General features: G+C 43.9%; 1 protein-coding gene across 4 annotated transcripts in view; it reads right to left on the reverse strand.

Annotated features, from left to right (window-relative positions):
• Window positions 1-16,857, reverse strand: part of CCND3 (cyclin D3) — a 99,570-nt gene that overhangs the window by 23,127 nt on the left and 59,586 nt on the right. Inside the window, exon 1 of one of the 4 annotated variants that reach the window (XM_070745396.1) lies at window positions 521-978. The exons of 2 other annotated variants lie outside the window; for them this stretch is intronic. In XM_070745396.1, coding sequence (XP_070601497.1) covers window positions 521-709 — 189 coding nt within the window. In that variant the 5' untranslated portion in view covers window positions 710-978. Of the gene's footprint in view, window positions 1-384; window positions 406-520; window positions 979-16,857 lie in introns of those variants that run through there. One more of the 4 variants, XM_070745399.1, reaches the window with a different exon arrangement.

Genomic DNA, 16,857 nt, shown 5'->3' on the forward strand with positions numbered 1-16,857 from the left:
AACCTCCCCCCCCCCATAGGCTTGCTGTTTATTGACCATGGATTCCTTCGCGCACATATACACACACACTTCCCACCACCTTGGGTCGACCTCTCCCTTTCCAAAAGGCTTCCCTTTAAAAAAAATGCCTTTTTTTGCAAAATGCCTTCCCTAAAAAATGAATTTTTGGATCCCTCCCGCCACTATTATTACCATTCATACTCAGCTTTCCCGCTCCATCCAGGCTAAAAAATATAAACCCCCAAAGGCCTCACTTCTTTTTCTGAGGGAAACTTTACTTCCCCGGATTCCGGAGAAACCAGATTCCAGGGAATAAAGAAAGGGGGTTAAAAAAGACGTGCCATAAATAAAGCCGACGCGAATATAGGCGCCCCTGAAACTGACCAGGCTCCCTTCCGAGCGGTTGGGAAAGAATGGGGACCACCAGGCCACCCCCCATTTTAGAAGGTAAGCCGGGCTGAGTGCACAAGGGAAGAGGGTGGGTGGTCGATCGAGCAAGCGATCACACACACACACCAACCTCCAACATCCAGAACGCCAACATCTTCCGCATGTACGGCTGGATCTCCTTCTGCACGCACTGGAAGTAGGAAACGCGAAGGGAGCAGCGCTCTTCCTGGCTGAGCAGATTCTGCATGACCCGCCGGTCCCTTAACAGCTGCGGGTCTCGCTTGGCCCGGATCACCCCTTCAGCACACAGTAGTTCCATGTGCGCGGATGCCGAGACGGGACGGAGCAGCGATTGAGGGGGGGGGGACAAAAAGTGAAGGGGGAGCCGAGAGAGGCAGAGTGGGGCAGCCGGAGGCCACGAGGAAGGCAGAGGAGGAGGAGGAGAGGGGGGACTCTTCGGCAAGTCTCCGTCCGAGCGCGGGCTGGATCCAGCGGCGGCAGCGGAGATCCGGCGAGCCCAGCCAACAAGCCTCCCCTCCCCCCCGGCGAGGTGCCTCCAAATACCTCCCAGCGGCACTGACACCAATGAATGTACGGCCACGGGTGCTTCGGAGAGGCGGAGTCGGCCTCTGGGCCCGCCTTCTCCTGAGGGACGCCCCTCGCTAGGCCACGCGAAAGATTTGCCATCGTTTAGGGGCGGCGGAGGCGGGGCGGGAGAGCCTCCTTTTTCTCCACCCCGGGGAAGTTAGTTTACCAAGAGCCAGAATGTTCTTTTGCAGCAAGGGGCGCTGGCGGATGGATTCGTTCCCCGTTTTTTTCCGGGCATTATTTCAGGATCTTGGCCTATTCCGACCGCCTCAGCAAGGAAAGGAGGGGGATCCTGCAGGGCGACACTTTGCAAGTTGCCTGCCTTGCATTGGCACTTGTGAAGCTGGATTCTGCACCCCTAGAATAGAATGGAATAGAATAGAATAGAATTCTTTATTGGCCAAGTGTGATTGGGCGCACAAGGAATTTGTCTGGTGCATATGCTCTCAGTGTACATAAAAGGAAAAAAATACATTTGTCAAGAATCATGAGGTACAACGCTTAATGTTTGTCATAGGGGTCAAATAAGCAATCAGGAAACAATATTAATAAAAAATACAAGCAACAAGTTACAGTCATACAATCATAAGTGGGAGAACATGAGTGATAGGAATGATGAGAAAAAATTAGGAATACTGTAGTAGTGCAGACCTAGTAAAGAGTTTGACATTTTTGAGGGAATTATATGTTTAGCATAGTGATGGCATTTGGGAAAAAACTGTTCTTGTGTTTAATTGTCTTGGTGTGTGATCTAAAGCAGTGATGGCGAACCTATGGCACAAGTGGCACAGGTGGCACGTGAAGCCATATCTGTTGGCACGCGAGCTGTTGCCCTAGCTCAGCTCCAACATGCATGTGTGTGCCAGCCAACTGATTTTTGGCTCACACAGAGGCTCTGGGAGAGCGTTTTTTGCTTCCAGAGAGCCGGGGGGAGGGGGAATGGGGGAGGATGCCTTTACCCTCCCCTGGCTCCAGGGAGACTAAAAAATGAGCCTATTGGACCCACCAGAAGTTGGAAAACAGGCCCTTTCTGGCCTCCAGAGGACCTCCAGGGGGCAATTTTCGCCCTTCCCATACATTGAATTACGGATGTGGGTATTCACACATGTGCGATAGCATGCATACACACCCTTTCGGCACCCAAAGAAAAAAGGTTTGCCATCACTGATCTAAAGCAACGTTTTGAGGTTAGAAGTTGAAACAGTTTATGTCCAGGATGTGAGGGGTCTTCAGTAAATATTTTCACAGCCCTCTTTTTGACTGGTGCAGTATACAGGTCCTCAATGGAAGGCAGGTTGGCAGGGCATCAGCAGTAAAGGAACCCTCGGTTACTGTGACAGTGCCTGCAGCTATCTCAAAAGATGGCATGTGCCACAAATAGGGTTATAACTGCCTGATGTCTCTCAACAACATGCCACCATCACCAGTCCCTGGCATAATATCCCCATACCTGGTTTGCTGCAAACCTGGAAATATGGTATTTTGGTTCCTTGCCTCGCACCCAGTGACCAACATGTCCACTGATAATGGTTAGGGCCTAACCCAAAATTTCAGGATGAAGAAGGCAGTGTTCCGTTCAAGGCAATTGCTGTGCCCTCTTCCAACTTCCTCTCCTCAAGGACAGATTTCTAAACCACGGATGGTTACTGGATGGCAGCAAAATTACAACTTTTGTATGTTTTTGCTGCTAAACTACTGAGGTTTGCAGGTGATACAGCAGTGATTGGACAATGATAAATCCTCTTACAGATGGGAGGTTGAACAACTAAACTTGTGGTGCAACCTGAACAATCTGGAACAAAATAACTAAAAATCATAGAAATGGTGGTAGAGTTGAGAAACCCATCAATTCTTCCACCTCTTACAATACTAGACAACAAAGTATCAACGGTAGAGAGCTTCACATTTCCAGGTTCAACCATATCACAAGATCTAAAATGGACCCCTAATATCAAAAAAGCACAACAAAGAATATTCTTTCTGTGCCAACTCAGAAAGCTCAAACTTCCCAAGAAGCTGCTGATACAGTTCTACAGAGGAATCATTGAGTCTGTCATCTGCACCTCTATAACTGTCTAGTTTGGTTCTGCAACCCAAGATAGACTTCAGAGCATAATCAGAACTGCAGAAAAAACAATTGCTGCCAACCTGCCTTCCATTGAGGACCTGTATACTGCATGAGTCAAAAAGAGGGTGGTGAAAATATTTACAGACGTCTCACATCCTGGACACAAACTGTTTTAATTCCTACCCTCAAAACAACACTATAGAGCAGTGTTTCCCAACCTTTTTTGAGCCGCGGCACATTATTCACATTTTCAAAATCCTGGGGAACATTGAGGGGGGGGGGGGGCGAAAAAGTTTGGACAAAAAAAATCTCTCTTTCTCCCTTTCGCTCTATTTCTCTCTCCCTCCCTCTTTCTCTCCCTCCCTCTTTCTCTCTCCATCCCTTTCTTTCTCCCTTCCTTCCTCTCTCTTTTGCTCTTTCTCTCTCCCTCCTTCCCCCCTCTTGCTGTCTTTCTTTCTTTCTTTCCTTTCTTTCTCTCTCTCATTCTGTCTCTCTTGCTATCTCTTTCTTTCTCTCTTCCTTCCTCTCTCTTTTGCTCTTTCTCTCTCCCTCCTTCCCCCCTCTTGCTGTCTCTTTCTTTCTTTCTCTTTCTCTCTCTCTCTCATTCTGTCTCTCTTGCTATCTCTTTCTTTCTCTCTTCCTTCCTTCCTCTCTCTTTGGCTCTCTTTCTTCCTCCTTCCCCCCTCTTGCTGTTTCTTTCTTTCTTTCTCTTTCTCTCTCTCTCTCATTCTGTCTCTCTTGCTATCTCTTTCTCTCTCTTCCTTTCTTTCTCTCTCTTGTTCTCTCTCTTCCTTCTCTGCGGAGGCCGGCAAAGCTTTTCCAGGTAGGCTGGCTGGGGGATAGGGTGCATGCGCGCACGCACCCCCGACGTTCCAAAGAACCTTCTCCGACCTCTGCTGTGAGAAGGTTTTCTCCGAGCGCTCGCCGGAGGAGCTGGAGAAAGGGGCAGATCGAGCGGGCGGGCGGGCGTCAGCGGCGAGAAGCCAGGGGCGCGAGGGGAACAGAGGCACTGGGGGGTGGGGGCAGCCGCGGCGCCGGCCTCCGCACTTTCATCGCTCCCCACCCCAAACTCCAACACCCAGCTCCTTGCGCGGCACTGGAAAAGGGTGCTGCATTGCCGGCTTCTACCTGGTGCTGCCAGGGAATCTCCAGCTGGGCAGGGCTCTCCTTAAGCTCTCCTTTTTCCCTAGGAGCTTGGCGGCACACCTGGCTGTGTCTCCCGCGGCACACCGGTTGGGAAACGCTGCTATAGAGCACTGCACACCAGAACAACTAGACACAAGAACAGATTTTTCCAAACGCCATAATTCTGCTTACCAAATAATTCCCTCACCACTGTCAAACTATTTACTAAGTCTGCATTATTTCTAATCATCTCTTCGTTCCTATCACCATCTCCTTCCATAAATGACTATGACTGTAACTTTATTGCTTGTATCCTTACAATTTATATTGACTGGTTCCTAATATGATTAGATTGCTTATTTGTACCCAGACCATCATTAAATGTTGTACCTTATGATTCTTGATGAACTTCTATTTTATGTACACTGAGAGCATGTGCACCAAGACAAATTCCTTATGTGTCCAATCACACTTAGCCAATAAAATTCTATTCTATTCTATGAGATGATTGTCTGGATTTTTGCAGTCCATATCCGATACCTCTGACATCCAGTTTTCTTTATTGTTATATTCACATACATTTCAAGGTGCTGACCAAAATGGACAACTATTTTGCCATCACCCCCCTAATTTTTTTCCTGCAGAGATTATTTCTGCCAATTGGAGGGGGGGTGTCTTTCCAATTCTCAAATGCATTAATTATTATTTAACTAAACAAGCCAAGACATTTCTGAACACCTGAGACACAGAGCACAACTTGGATTTACAGCAAAACATTGTGCTCATATTTATAATCACTGTCTTAGGTTTTCTGTTTCCCTTGTTTTAATATTATGGCAGCTAATCAGCAAACTCATTCTTCTGTGAATTTTGGGGGAATCACCTCTGAGAACAGACTGATTTTCCTTTCTTTTTTTCTGCAAACCTTGGAGTTCTGAACATACTCTTCCCTTTGTGGATACAGAAGTTGGATGATACTGTCTTGACATAATAATTATCACTACAAAATCAGAAATTCTTGCGAAGAACCCAGGCTGCAAAATGAAACCATTGGTGTTGCACATACCATAATTTCATAGTCACATTGCAATATTATCTTTGTGCCAACAAAGAATATTTGTTGCTTAGGGTTGAAAACGGGTCCTTGGTGCTCTCTGAGCTTGATGATGTTACCTAGTTTGGATAATGAAAAGTCTGCAAGAAAATAACCAAGCTCAAAGAGGACCAAGGACCCCTCAGTAGAGTACAGTGATCTCTCGGTTAGCGCGGGGGTTACGTTCCAAGACCTCCCGCGCTAACTGATTTCCGCGTTATACTGGATGCGGAAGTAAAAACCACCATCTGCGCATGTGCGCCATTTTTTTCATGGCCGCACATGCGCAGATGGTGGAGTTTGCGTGTGGGCGGCGGGGAAGACCAAGGGAAAGTTCCTTCAGCCGCCCAACAGCTGATCTGCTCCGCAGCGCGGAAGCAGCGAGGAGCCAAAGATGGGGTAAAGGCAAAGGGGAAACCCCATCTTCGGCTCCTCGCTGCTGCCGCGCTGCGGAGCGGATCAGGTGTTGGGCAGCTGAAGGAACCTTCCCTTGGTCTTCCCGCCGCCCAGGCAAAGGGGAATCCCCAAGATCGCTTGCCGCTTGCCGCTTTGCAGCTTGGAGCCTTGCTTCGCCTCCTTCGCTGCAATAGGCAAGCGGCAAGCGATCTTGAGAAAGAGAGAGAAAGGAGGGCGACTTGCCAGTCCACGCCCCCCTGGATGAACAGCCTCGCATGGCCCCAGCGCCGGGCTCCGCTGTTGCCTCCGACCCCATTCGGCTCTGCAGCTGAGAGGCCTTCCCGGCAGAGCCCTCCCCAACAGCTCCTGCCGCCAGCGCAAAAAAGAAAAGAAAAAAAGCGGGGGCACAAGGGGAGCTGCCCGGTAGAGGTTGCTTTTTTTCTTCTCGTGGGCAAGTGGAGGGGGGGAGAGAGAAGGGAGGAAGAGAGTGTGAGAGAGGAAGAAAGAGAGAGAGAAATGATAGAAAAAAGGGGAGAAAAAAGAGAAATGAGAAAATGATTGAAGCATAGTGACAGGAAAGAAAGAGAAAGAGACAGAGAAGTGACTCTTGGTGATGACGTATGACGTCATCGGGTGGGAAAAACCGTGGTATAGCAAAAAAACCGTGGAGCATTTTTTAATTAATATTTTTTGAAAAACCGCGTTGCAGCGTTTCGCGCTAATCGAGACCGTGCTAATCGAGGGATCACTGTATTATCTGCTTGCTGTAGCTTATTTTTATCATTTGAGGGCTACAAAGAAACTCTTTTAAATGACAATCCTATAGCTAAATCTTTCTTGAAGTGAAAAGATAAAATGAGTGACTGCTCTTTTGCACCTATACCAGCAAAATATTTGTTAAAGGTTAGCTTGATAAAAATGGCCATTTCACAGATTTTGCCCAGTTGGATGGTCGAAGGAATACTTGTTCCAACAAAGAAGCTTATAAACAATCCTGTTTTTGACTGAAAGGAGAGAAAGAGAGAGCCCACCTGCTATGTCTTGACAAAGGGCTTCTAAGTCATGGATGGACCAAACATCCCTGCTAGATCATACCAAGTACAGTACAGTGATACCTCGTCTTACAAACCCCTCGTCATACAAACTTTTCGAGATACAAACCAGGGGTTTAAGATTTTTTTGCCTCTTCTTACAAACTATTTTCACCTTACAAACCCACTGCCGCCGCTGGGATGCCCCGTCTCTGGACTTCCGCTGCCAGCAAAGCACCCGTTTTCGTGCTGCTGGGATTCCCCTGAGGCTCCCCTCCATGGGAAAACCCACCTCCGGACTTCCATGTTTTTGTGATGCTGCAGGGGAATCCCAGCATCGCAAAAACGAGCGCTTCGCTGGCAACGGAAGTCCGGAGGTGGGATTTTCCATGGAGGGGAGTCTCATGGGAATCCCAGCAGCGCAAAACTGGGCGCTTCAGCTGGCAAAAGGGGTGAATTTTGGGCTTGCACGCATTAATCACTTTCCCATTGATTCCTATGGAAAACTTTGTTTCGTCTTACAAACTTTTCACCTTAAGAACCTCGTCCCGGAACCAATTAAGTTTGTAAGACAAGGTATCAAAGTATTCCACTCCCTTAATGGTCAACCTGATGCTGTTCACCTTCTGTTGCTCATCGTCACCAGCAACTACTCTTTAGAATAATATTTAGAAATGTCTAAGTCCAGTATAAAACCTTCAAACTTAAGCAATCATGCATAACAGTCATCCATAGATTTTGCTGATTCCTGTCCAAGTTGCTTTAGCATGAATATTTTCACATGAAGACTCTGCCAGTTCAAAACCAACTCAAAATCTTTGCGATCTCATGATGGCTATGTTTGAGTTAACTGGATTTATATCTGGCTCGGCTCCAATGTTTTAAAAATAGGAGTAAAGTTAGCTTTTCAAAAAGCAAAAATACTGCAGCATTGGGGCAGCCTCTCTCCCCGTTTTCAGGAATGTTGGCATTGCCCTGTCCTGCCTCTTGACTTCAGCGCTCCAGGCCTTTGAAAGGGAAATGATGGCTTGATGCCAACCAGGTAAATGCACATAGTACAAAGTAAATGGGCTACAAAAATGGTGGAAGATCTTAAGCATAAAACCTATCAGGAAAGACTTAATGAACTCAATCTGTATAGTCTGGAGAAGGAGAAGAGAAAGGGGGGACCTGATCGAAACATTTAAATATGTCAAAGGGTTAAATAAGGTTCAGGAGGGAAGTGTTTTTAATAGGCAAGTGAACAGAAGAAAAGGGGGGCACAATCTGAGGTTAGTTGGGGGAAAGATCAGAAGCAACATGAGAAAATATTTTATTGAAAGAGTAGTAGATGCTTGGAACAAACTTCCAGCAGATGTGGTTGGTAAATCCACAGTAACTGAATTTAAACATGCCTGGGATAAACATATATCCATTTTAAGATAAAATACAGGAAATAGTATAAAGGCAGACTAGATGGACCATGAGGTCTTTTTCTGCCGTCAGTCTTCTATGTTTGTCTATGTTTCTAGATGTGCACAGATGCATTGGCAATTTAATTTATTTTCCTTTTGTATCATGTTAGTGTGAGAGATTTTTAGTATTCCCAGACTTATAACAATCCAGAGGGGTGTCAGTGATTTTTATTCCTTACAAAGTTGGGATGTAGATCTCTTAAACAACCTCTGACAGATGGGAGAGGAGGAAGTACTGCCAATATGATAGAGTGCCATGCAGCATTTTCTCCCGTGCTTTTTTTAAAAAAATGAGATGAATCAATGCCACGGAAAAAATACTCACAATAAAAGTATGGAGAAATTACTGCAAAGAATAATATTAACTGGATTATAGCGTTAAGATATAAATCCACCAGTTCAAGTATTCTGTGTCACAAAGATTTTTGTATCAACCCCATATCCAGGATTCTAATTCCTTTTCCTTGAGTTTCAGAAAATCTTCCCATCTCTATGATGATGTAATATATGAAGAACCCAGGAGTGAAATGTTGCCTTCATTAAGACAAACCAACCAATGGAATTATTACAATTAATTTTGTGTATGTAGGTGGGAGGGGGGGTTTTGCATCATCTGCTTTGTTCAAAAGATACAAGTTCTACATTTTCTGTGAAAATATACCCAGGCTATCTTATTACCCAGGCATTGGGAAAGCAGAATACTGAATCTTTGTCTCTTAACATTTTCTGGATTCAGTATTTTGGAACTGAAGATTCAAGCCACCTACTATACACAATCATCTTCCAACTTGGGTTGGCTTTAATGGATCCTGGGTGGTGCAGTGGTTAGAGTGCAGCACTGCAAGCTACTTCTGCTGATCACCAGCTGCCAGCAGTTTGGCAGATCGAATCTCACCAGGCTCAAGGCTGACTCAGCCTTCCATCTTTCCTAAATCGGTAACATGAAGAACCAGACTGTTGGGGGCAATACAGTGATCCCCCGAGTTTCGCGATCCCGATCATTGCGAATCGCTATATCGCGATTTTTCCACCCGATGACGTCACTCCCTTCCTTTCTCATCTTTCTTTCTCTCTCTCTTTCTCTATCTTGCTTCTTCCTCTCTCACACTCTCTTCCTCCCTCTCTCATCTCTTTCTTTCCTTCTCTCTCTTTCTCTATCTCTCCCCCTCTTGCTCTCCAGCGATGGGGAAACCCCATCTTCGGCTCCTTGCTGCTGCGGCGCTGCAAGCGAGCAGCCGGGTGGGCGGGCGAACGGGCAAGCGATCTTGGGGTTTCCCCTTTGCCTGGGTAACGGGGAAACCCCATCTTCGGCTCCTCGCTGCTGCCGCGCTGCGGAGCAGATCAGCTATTGGGCGGCCAAAGGGGTCTTCCCCGCCGCCCACACGCAAACTCCACCATCTGTGCATGTGCGGCCATGGAAAACAGGACGCGCATGCGCAGATGGTGTTTTTACTTCCGTGCCGCTACATCGCGAGTTTACGATTATCGCAAGGGGTCTTGGAACGGAACCCTCGCGATAATCGGGGGATCACTGTATACTTACTCTCTGTAAACCGTTTAGAGAAGACTGTAAAGCAATGTGAAGCAGTATATAAGTCTAAATGCTATTTCTATTTCTATCCTGGAATATTCTGAAACTAAACCTAATAGCACTTACGGGAACAGAAAGGAGGGGAAAAGAAAGAAGCTGTTGCAAGAGACAGTTCTGCCTCCAGATCATGACTTTGCAAAACCCAGGATGCCCAAAGATACATTATCAGACCCAAATGGCAAGTTAAAGACACCAGCAGCTTCCAAAACTGCAAAGAATAGTACTTTGGGAAAAAGAAAACAATTATTGGGGTGGGGGGGACTGTTTACTAGGGATGAAAGATAGACAGTTCCTTGCTTTTTCTGGTGCAAAATTGCCATACCATTCCATTGCATTATAGTAAATGATAGTAACTAGAGAAGATCTTGTTAAAAATCATAACACAGAGATGGCTACAAATTCACACATAACAATATTGAAATATATTGTAAATATTATATTGGTCCCTCCACTTAGCCTACTTCACAGGGGGGTGGTTGTGAGGGAGAAGAGAATGGAACACTACATATGCCATATTGAATTCTGTAAAAACAAAACAAAAATCCAATAAAGGTAAAAAGAGAAGGGTGTGATTCAAATGACGATAATCAACCTGGAGTGCAGCCAGTCCCACTATGTAAAAAAAGAAATCATGGAATCAAGTCCACACCAAAGGTTTAGAATATATAATTATTGACACAATCTTGCAACGTGACTATTTCTCAACATCCAACTTTGAATTATAAAGATGTCTGCCTGAGTCTATTGCACATCCCTTCTTCTAATTTGGGGCTTAAGCCACCGTTTTCCACTTGTCACTTTAATAATTGATCTGGCCTGTTTCTGTCAACAACATCTTTCTTACTTTTTATGGTACACATATGTGCCTCTGAATTGCTGAAGTAGAATTGCCAACACAGAATTACTCAACCCACTGGCATTATTTTTAAGAGGTATGATGCTTTATTCTACTTAGTGATAGGACACAATGGGAAAACATTTAAAATGAAAGAAATGCTTTCATACTGCTACACTGCATGGAGCTGAATGTTCAAACAATCCAAAATACTGTATATGTGTGTGTTTATTATGTGGCTGGAAGGAAACTTCTAAGGATAACACTAACAGCATTCATTGCACAAAGTTCAGCTGTGATAGATATTAACTTAGGCCCTTAACAGCTAACCTACAATTATAATTCTAAGTATAAAGAGTAATAGGTAACTCAACCTACAATAAAAAGAAGGTGTAGAATGTTGCAAGAAGGCAATAGTGGAAACTGTGATATGATAAAGGACCAAAAATAAAAAGTCTAGAAATAAAATTACAAGAACAGAAGACTACATAATTAAATACTGATCTGCAAAAGGAAAATAATTGTTAGAAGAAATAGCTGAAAGAACAAATAAATGGTAGTTGAGATTGAGTAAATTAATAAATAAGAAGTATCAAGGGAAGATCAAAAAGGCTGAATAGCCAACGCTCAATAAAGATAGTGTCTTACAGCCTTCCCCAAGTAGCAAACTGTAGAGGAATCTAGGCTTTGCTGTGGGATACAATACCCTGTTGGCATAAAATTACTGTACCTTGTGTTATTCTAGTTCATTTGCAGCAAACTAATAAGATGAGTTCCTTGCATGGGTGGATTGATCAATTTTATGTCACAGCATTTCATTTCTTTCCACTATACCAGGGGTAGGCAAAGTTGGCTCTTCTATGACTTGTGGACTTCAACTCCCAGAAATCCTGAGCCAAACATTCTAGTTGTGGAATTCTGGGAGTTGAAGTCCATATGTCATAGAAGAGCCAACTTTGCCTACCCCTGCACTATACTGATACTGATACTGTTTTTATGTCCACATCACCTGGTAACATGGTTGTTGGGATTTGCCAACAACAATGAATACCTGCTCAGGTCCCATGAACATAAATTGCACAATAAGGTGGCAACTTAAGGAAGGAGGACTGGGTCCTTGGTGATAGAAGATGTGCATGTCATGGATAAAACTAGACCACTGTCACAAGGCCTGAAGAATTCCATTGTGACAATTCCCCTCTTTTTTTCCAGTCCAGTGCCAGGAGGTGTTTGCAAGGGGAAGAAGCCAACTTTTCCCTTTCTTTCAAGTGGAATATCTGCGGGCTCAACACTCTCACCTCTTCTGATTATTATCTGTTAGCTAGGGTGAATGGAAGAGGCAGACAGAAGTGGCTTCAAAGCAACAGCTCTTTATTTGGCAACTATTTGCAACCCAGCAAAGGCTCTGTCTGACAGACAGCCCTTTTATAGGGAACTGCCAGACAGTCTAGCCCAGTGATGGTGAACCTATGGCATGGGTGCCACAGGTGGCACACGGAGCCATATCTGCTGGCACGCGAGCAGTTTTTGTTCGTTCGTTCATTCATTCATTCATTCATTCATTCATTCATTCATTCATTCATTCATTCATTCATTCATTGTTAGAGTTGAAAGGGACCATGAAGGCCATCGGGTTCAACCCCCTGCCCAAACAGGAACCCTATAGTACACCAGTCAAGTGGCAGGTCAATCTTCTCTTAAAAATGTCCAGAGTGTTGGAGTGTCGGACCAGGGCGTAGTAGAGTGGTATTAAGACTTCCCTGGTCTTGGAGTGTATTCCCCTGTTGATGCAGCTTAGGATTGTGTTGGCTTTTTTAGCTGCTGTTGCACATTGTTGGCTCATGTTTAGTTGATTGTCCACCAAGACTCCGAGGTCTCTTTCACAGTCGCTACTGCTAAGAGGGGTTTCTCCCAGGTTGTATGTGTGTCCAGGGTCTTTTCTGCCTAAGTGAAGGACTTTGCTCTTGTCGATGTTAAACATCATTTTGTTGGTGTGGGCCCACTGTGTTAGTTGCCCTAGATCAGCTCCAACATGCATGTGTGTGCCAGCCAGCTGATTTTTGGCTTACACAGAGGCTCTGGGAGAGTGTTTTTGGCTTCCAGAGAGCCTCTGGGGGATGGGGGAGGGCATTTTTACCCTCCCCGACTCCAGAGAAGCCTTTGGAGCCTGGGGAGGGTGAAACACGAGCCTACTGGGCCCACCAGAAGTTGGAAAACAGGCAATTTCTGGCCTCTAGAGGGCCTTCTGGGGGTGGGGGGAACTGTTTTTGCCCTCCCCAGGCATTGAATTATGGGTGTGTGCAACTTGTGCATATGCGATGGCACACGCCCATGCTCTTTTGGCACCCGAGGGGAAAAAAGGTTCGCCATCACTGGTCTAGCCAATCAACAGCCAGTATTTTCCCTCCAGAATGGAGGACCTGACAGAAGCCTATGTGCTTCAGTCTGAGAATGTAACATTATCTACATGAAACCACTGGGCAAGGTCATTTTTAATAGAGGGTCCAGTGCCATCATTAGGTTGATGACAGTTATACAGTAGTTCCTTGGTACTCAATTGCTTTGAAACTTATCAAATTTGATATTCCACACATTTGATATGAAAGTGATTACCATGTGAGCCAAACTAATTACCAGCAAGCTTCCAAATACAATTCAAGATGCTTACTGTGGCATATATAGCAAAATCCACCTTGGCAGTTTCATCTACTGGGTCCAGGAAGTATGTCTTCTTTGTCATATAGCATCAGCCTAATGGAATAATGTCCCCACCAACATTTATTGGTTTACGTTGCCCTAATTCTGTTGTTCTTTAAGAGGAACCTTGAAATCCTGGCTGTTTTCCCAGATGCTGGAATAAGGAGTGATTCTTCTTGGTTTTATTGTATTATTAAATCTCATTTTTTGTTGTTCTGGTAATAAGTTTTATCAGCTCATGCCATTATATTGGGGATTTTTTTTTTACTGGTTGTTTTTATTGTAAGCCACCCAGACTTGAGTTGGGAAGTTCTATAAACCTGATTAAACAAACTTTAGTGACTAAGCTATTTTGCTGACCTAGCAACTGACAAACACAAAAGCATAAATTTGGGTTAACAGACATAACACATTTCTGTATTCACATGAAACTTTATTGTTAAATCAGAGTTGTTGGCTGGAAGTGGTTCGCGAGCTTTTCCTGCAGAGCCGTCCAGGAGATGCTCTCGATGGATTCTTCATCTGCGAGCGTAGTAGCTAGGTTGTAGATCGCTGGACCGCAGTAATGGAGGAATATAGCTCGTTTTCTGTTCTCCGATGCGTCGTCTAGGTTGCTTGCTTGGAGGAAGATACGAAATTTGGACATATATGCTGTCCACGTATCCTTGTCGGGGTTGAAGAAGGGCAATGCGTGCGGCATTGCTACAGCCATCTCTGGAATGCAAAGGCTCGAACCTCTCGTCGCCACTGTTAAATCAGAGGCTGGAGGCCGATGAAGAGGATAACAGCTCTTTATTTAATAATCAGGAACATCTAAAGTGACCAGCTCGCAGGCAGGTAGCGACTTAAGAAACAAGCGGCCAAAACCGCACCTTATATACATTGTTACTAGCGCAGGGATTGGTGACAATGTTTCAAGACTTTGCGCTGGAGCTTCCTATTGGTTGAGCCCGGAGGTTCCTTATTGGTCGCGCCCAAGCTTCCCATTGGTTGCGCTAGCAGGCTTCTTATTGGTCGCCCTGCTCCAATCAGCGATCACCTTTATTCTAGCAACTTGCAAACATAACATTTATTATATAAAAAAAGAAATGCATAACTGTTAAACATAATGATTCAGTCCACATAATATGATAACCAGAGGCATCCAAAGGGGATGGATTTCCAAGATAGCCAAGAGGGTGCCTGATCAAATGATTGAAACCATGTTCTCTTTTAACATGCATCATGTCAGGATGGTTCCACTCAGTATTTAAGAAAAGTAACACTCAGAGTCCATTTTGAACTTCAAAAGTAAACTACTAAATCAGAAGTGAATGCATCAGAAGCAAAGCAAAGTCCGAGGGAAAAAGTGTGATAGTTGCCCATATCAAAGTATCCCACTTGCCCCCCTTTGGAAAACAACCAATCCCCATTGGCCATCTTCGTCAGGTGGACGCATCTTCACTGTCGTGCCATGCTTTTGGAATGCATGCCACTAACAGACCTACTTATCACTTCATCTCAGGAGAAATGAAACTCCCCTGGCCTTCACCAGAAGAATCGAAACTTACTAGAGTCCCTCCGGAAAGCTTCCCCTCCCAAATCCCAAAACCCCTACCCCACCCCTGTTACGTATGACAGCTGAAGTGTAGTTGAAGGATGAAACATAGTGAGGCTGACACATCATATGTTTTTAAAAAGGACCAGGGGTGTGGTTGCGTCCACTGTCTAGACTTTACTTTCTTGCAGATACCTCTGATTAAATTAAAAAGCTAATCTGTCGTTTGGCGGGACCAGGAGAAGAGCCTTCTCTGTGGCGGCCCCGACCCTCTGGAACCAGCTCCCCCCAGATATCAGAGTTGTTTCCCACCCTCCTTGCCTTTTGCAAGCTCCTTAAAACCCACCTCTGTCATCAGGCCTGGGGGAATTGAAAAAATTTCCCTTCCCTCTAGGCTTATAGAATTTATACATGGTATGCTTGTTTGTATGATTGGTTTTTTAAAAAAAATTGGGGGGTTTTAGATTATTTTTAATATTAGATTTGTCTACATTGTCTTTTTTATTGTTGTTAGCCGCCCCGAGTCTTCGGAGAGGGGCGGCATACAAATCTAGTAAGTAAGTAAGTAAGTAAGTAAGTAAGTAAGTAAGTAAGTAAGTAAGTAAGTAAATAAATAAATAAATAAAATAAAATAATCTACAAAGAGAAATTCAGCTAAATACTCTGAAAATGAAAACGTTCAGATGTTATATACTCAGCTAGCTAAGGAATTTAATTTATTCATTCATCACATTTCTTCACTGCCCATCACACCTAAATGACTGAGCAGTTTACAATTAAAACTGTTGCCCCTCCTTTTGTTCAGCTGATTCACATCCTTTGACTAACAACAGAAAATATGTGCTCTAAAATAAAAAGCGCATTTACACTACCAGAAAGTTTATAAAAAAATCAAGCTCCATTAACCACCACTTGATTAGATTTCTGATTCTGAGAGTCTAAATTGATTCTATTAAAAATACAGCATCATTCCATATGGATGTCCACATGAAGTTCTCTATATCCATTAATACATAATTAAAATAGCACTAGTATAAATAAATAAAACTTCTTAATACAGTATAGCAAAGGGACATAAAAACTTACCTTACATACCATATGTGTTCATAACTACAAAGTCTCAGATAGGAAATGATGACTCCTTCGTAAAAGGTAAAGTGAGTTAATAAGTTTCCATTTTGGATCTCAAAATACAGTATTTATGGGGTTCAATTATTCTCTTTTTAATTTCAGAAAGATTTTCATAGACAAAATCATAATCCTGTGGTCTGACCTTCTCCCCAGAATTCAAAAAATGTTAAATAGGGCCACCAATTAACAACAGGCTCTGTTCCAGTGAATTCAGAAACATTTGCTGTTGGCAATTTAAGCTAATCAGCAACATGGTATGCACATAGTCTTTAGTAACAACAGGAGCTGCAGGCAAGATTGGGGTGCAAGAGTAGGTTTCAATTGTATACAGGCTGCAATACTGAGATATTGGGGGAGTTTGAGTGGAACCCTTCTGCCTGACATAGTGTATATATCTGCAGGGATTGCAGAGGATGGCCAGGAAACAAAAAGACAATACTACTTTTACATCTTTGAGAGCAAAGAGGCTAGTTTAGCACCCAGTCAATATCTATTGAAATGTACATTCTACTTAACAGAAGCTGCTGCTTGGCTCTCTGTAGGGCATCCCCTGATCTCTCTTGAAAATTTCTTCTGACTGAATTAAGCAGCCAGTATATTTGCTGCTTGTTTGATTCTGAAACCTATTGTCTGCTTCATCCCCATTAGGTTTACAGCATAATAACCATACTTCTGTGCAAATGCTAAAAGTAGCAATCCTCCTGAAGAAACTACAGTAATTCTAAAATGGCTGATCAGAATTTGTCAATGGTCTAGAAATGATAAAGTATTATATCTATTTTATTGAAAACTAGGGAGAGAAATGACTAAGAACAAAAGATTATATTCATATGCAGTCTAGTGATGGTTTTCCGTCAAATGCACAGTAGTTTTTATGTATAGAAACATAGAAGATTGACGGCAGAAAAATCCCTCATGGTC

This window comes from Erythrolamprus reginae, chromosome 3 (genome assembly GCF_031021105.1).
Source record: "Erythrolamprus reginae isolate rEryReg1 chromosome 3, rEryReg1.hap1, whole genome shotgun sequence".
Lineage (NCBI taxonomy): Eukaryota > Metazoa > Chordata > Lepidosauria > Squamata > Dipsadidae > Erythrolamprus > Erythrolamprus reginae.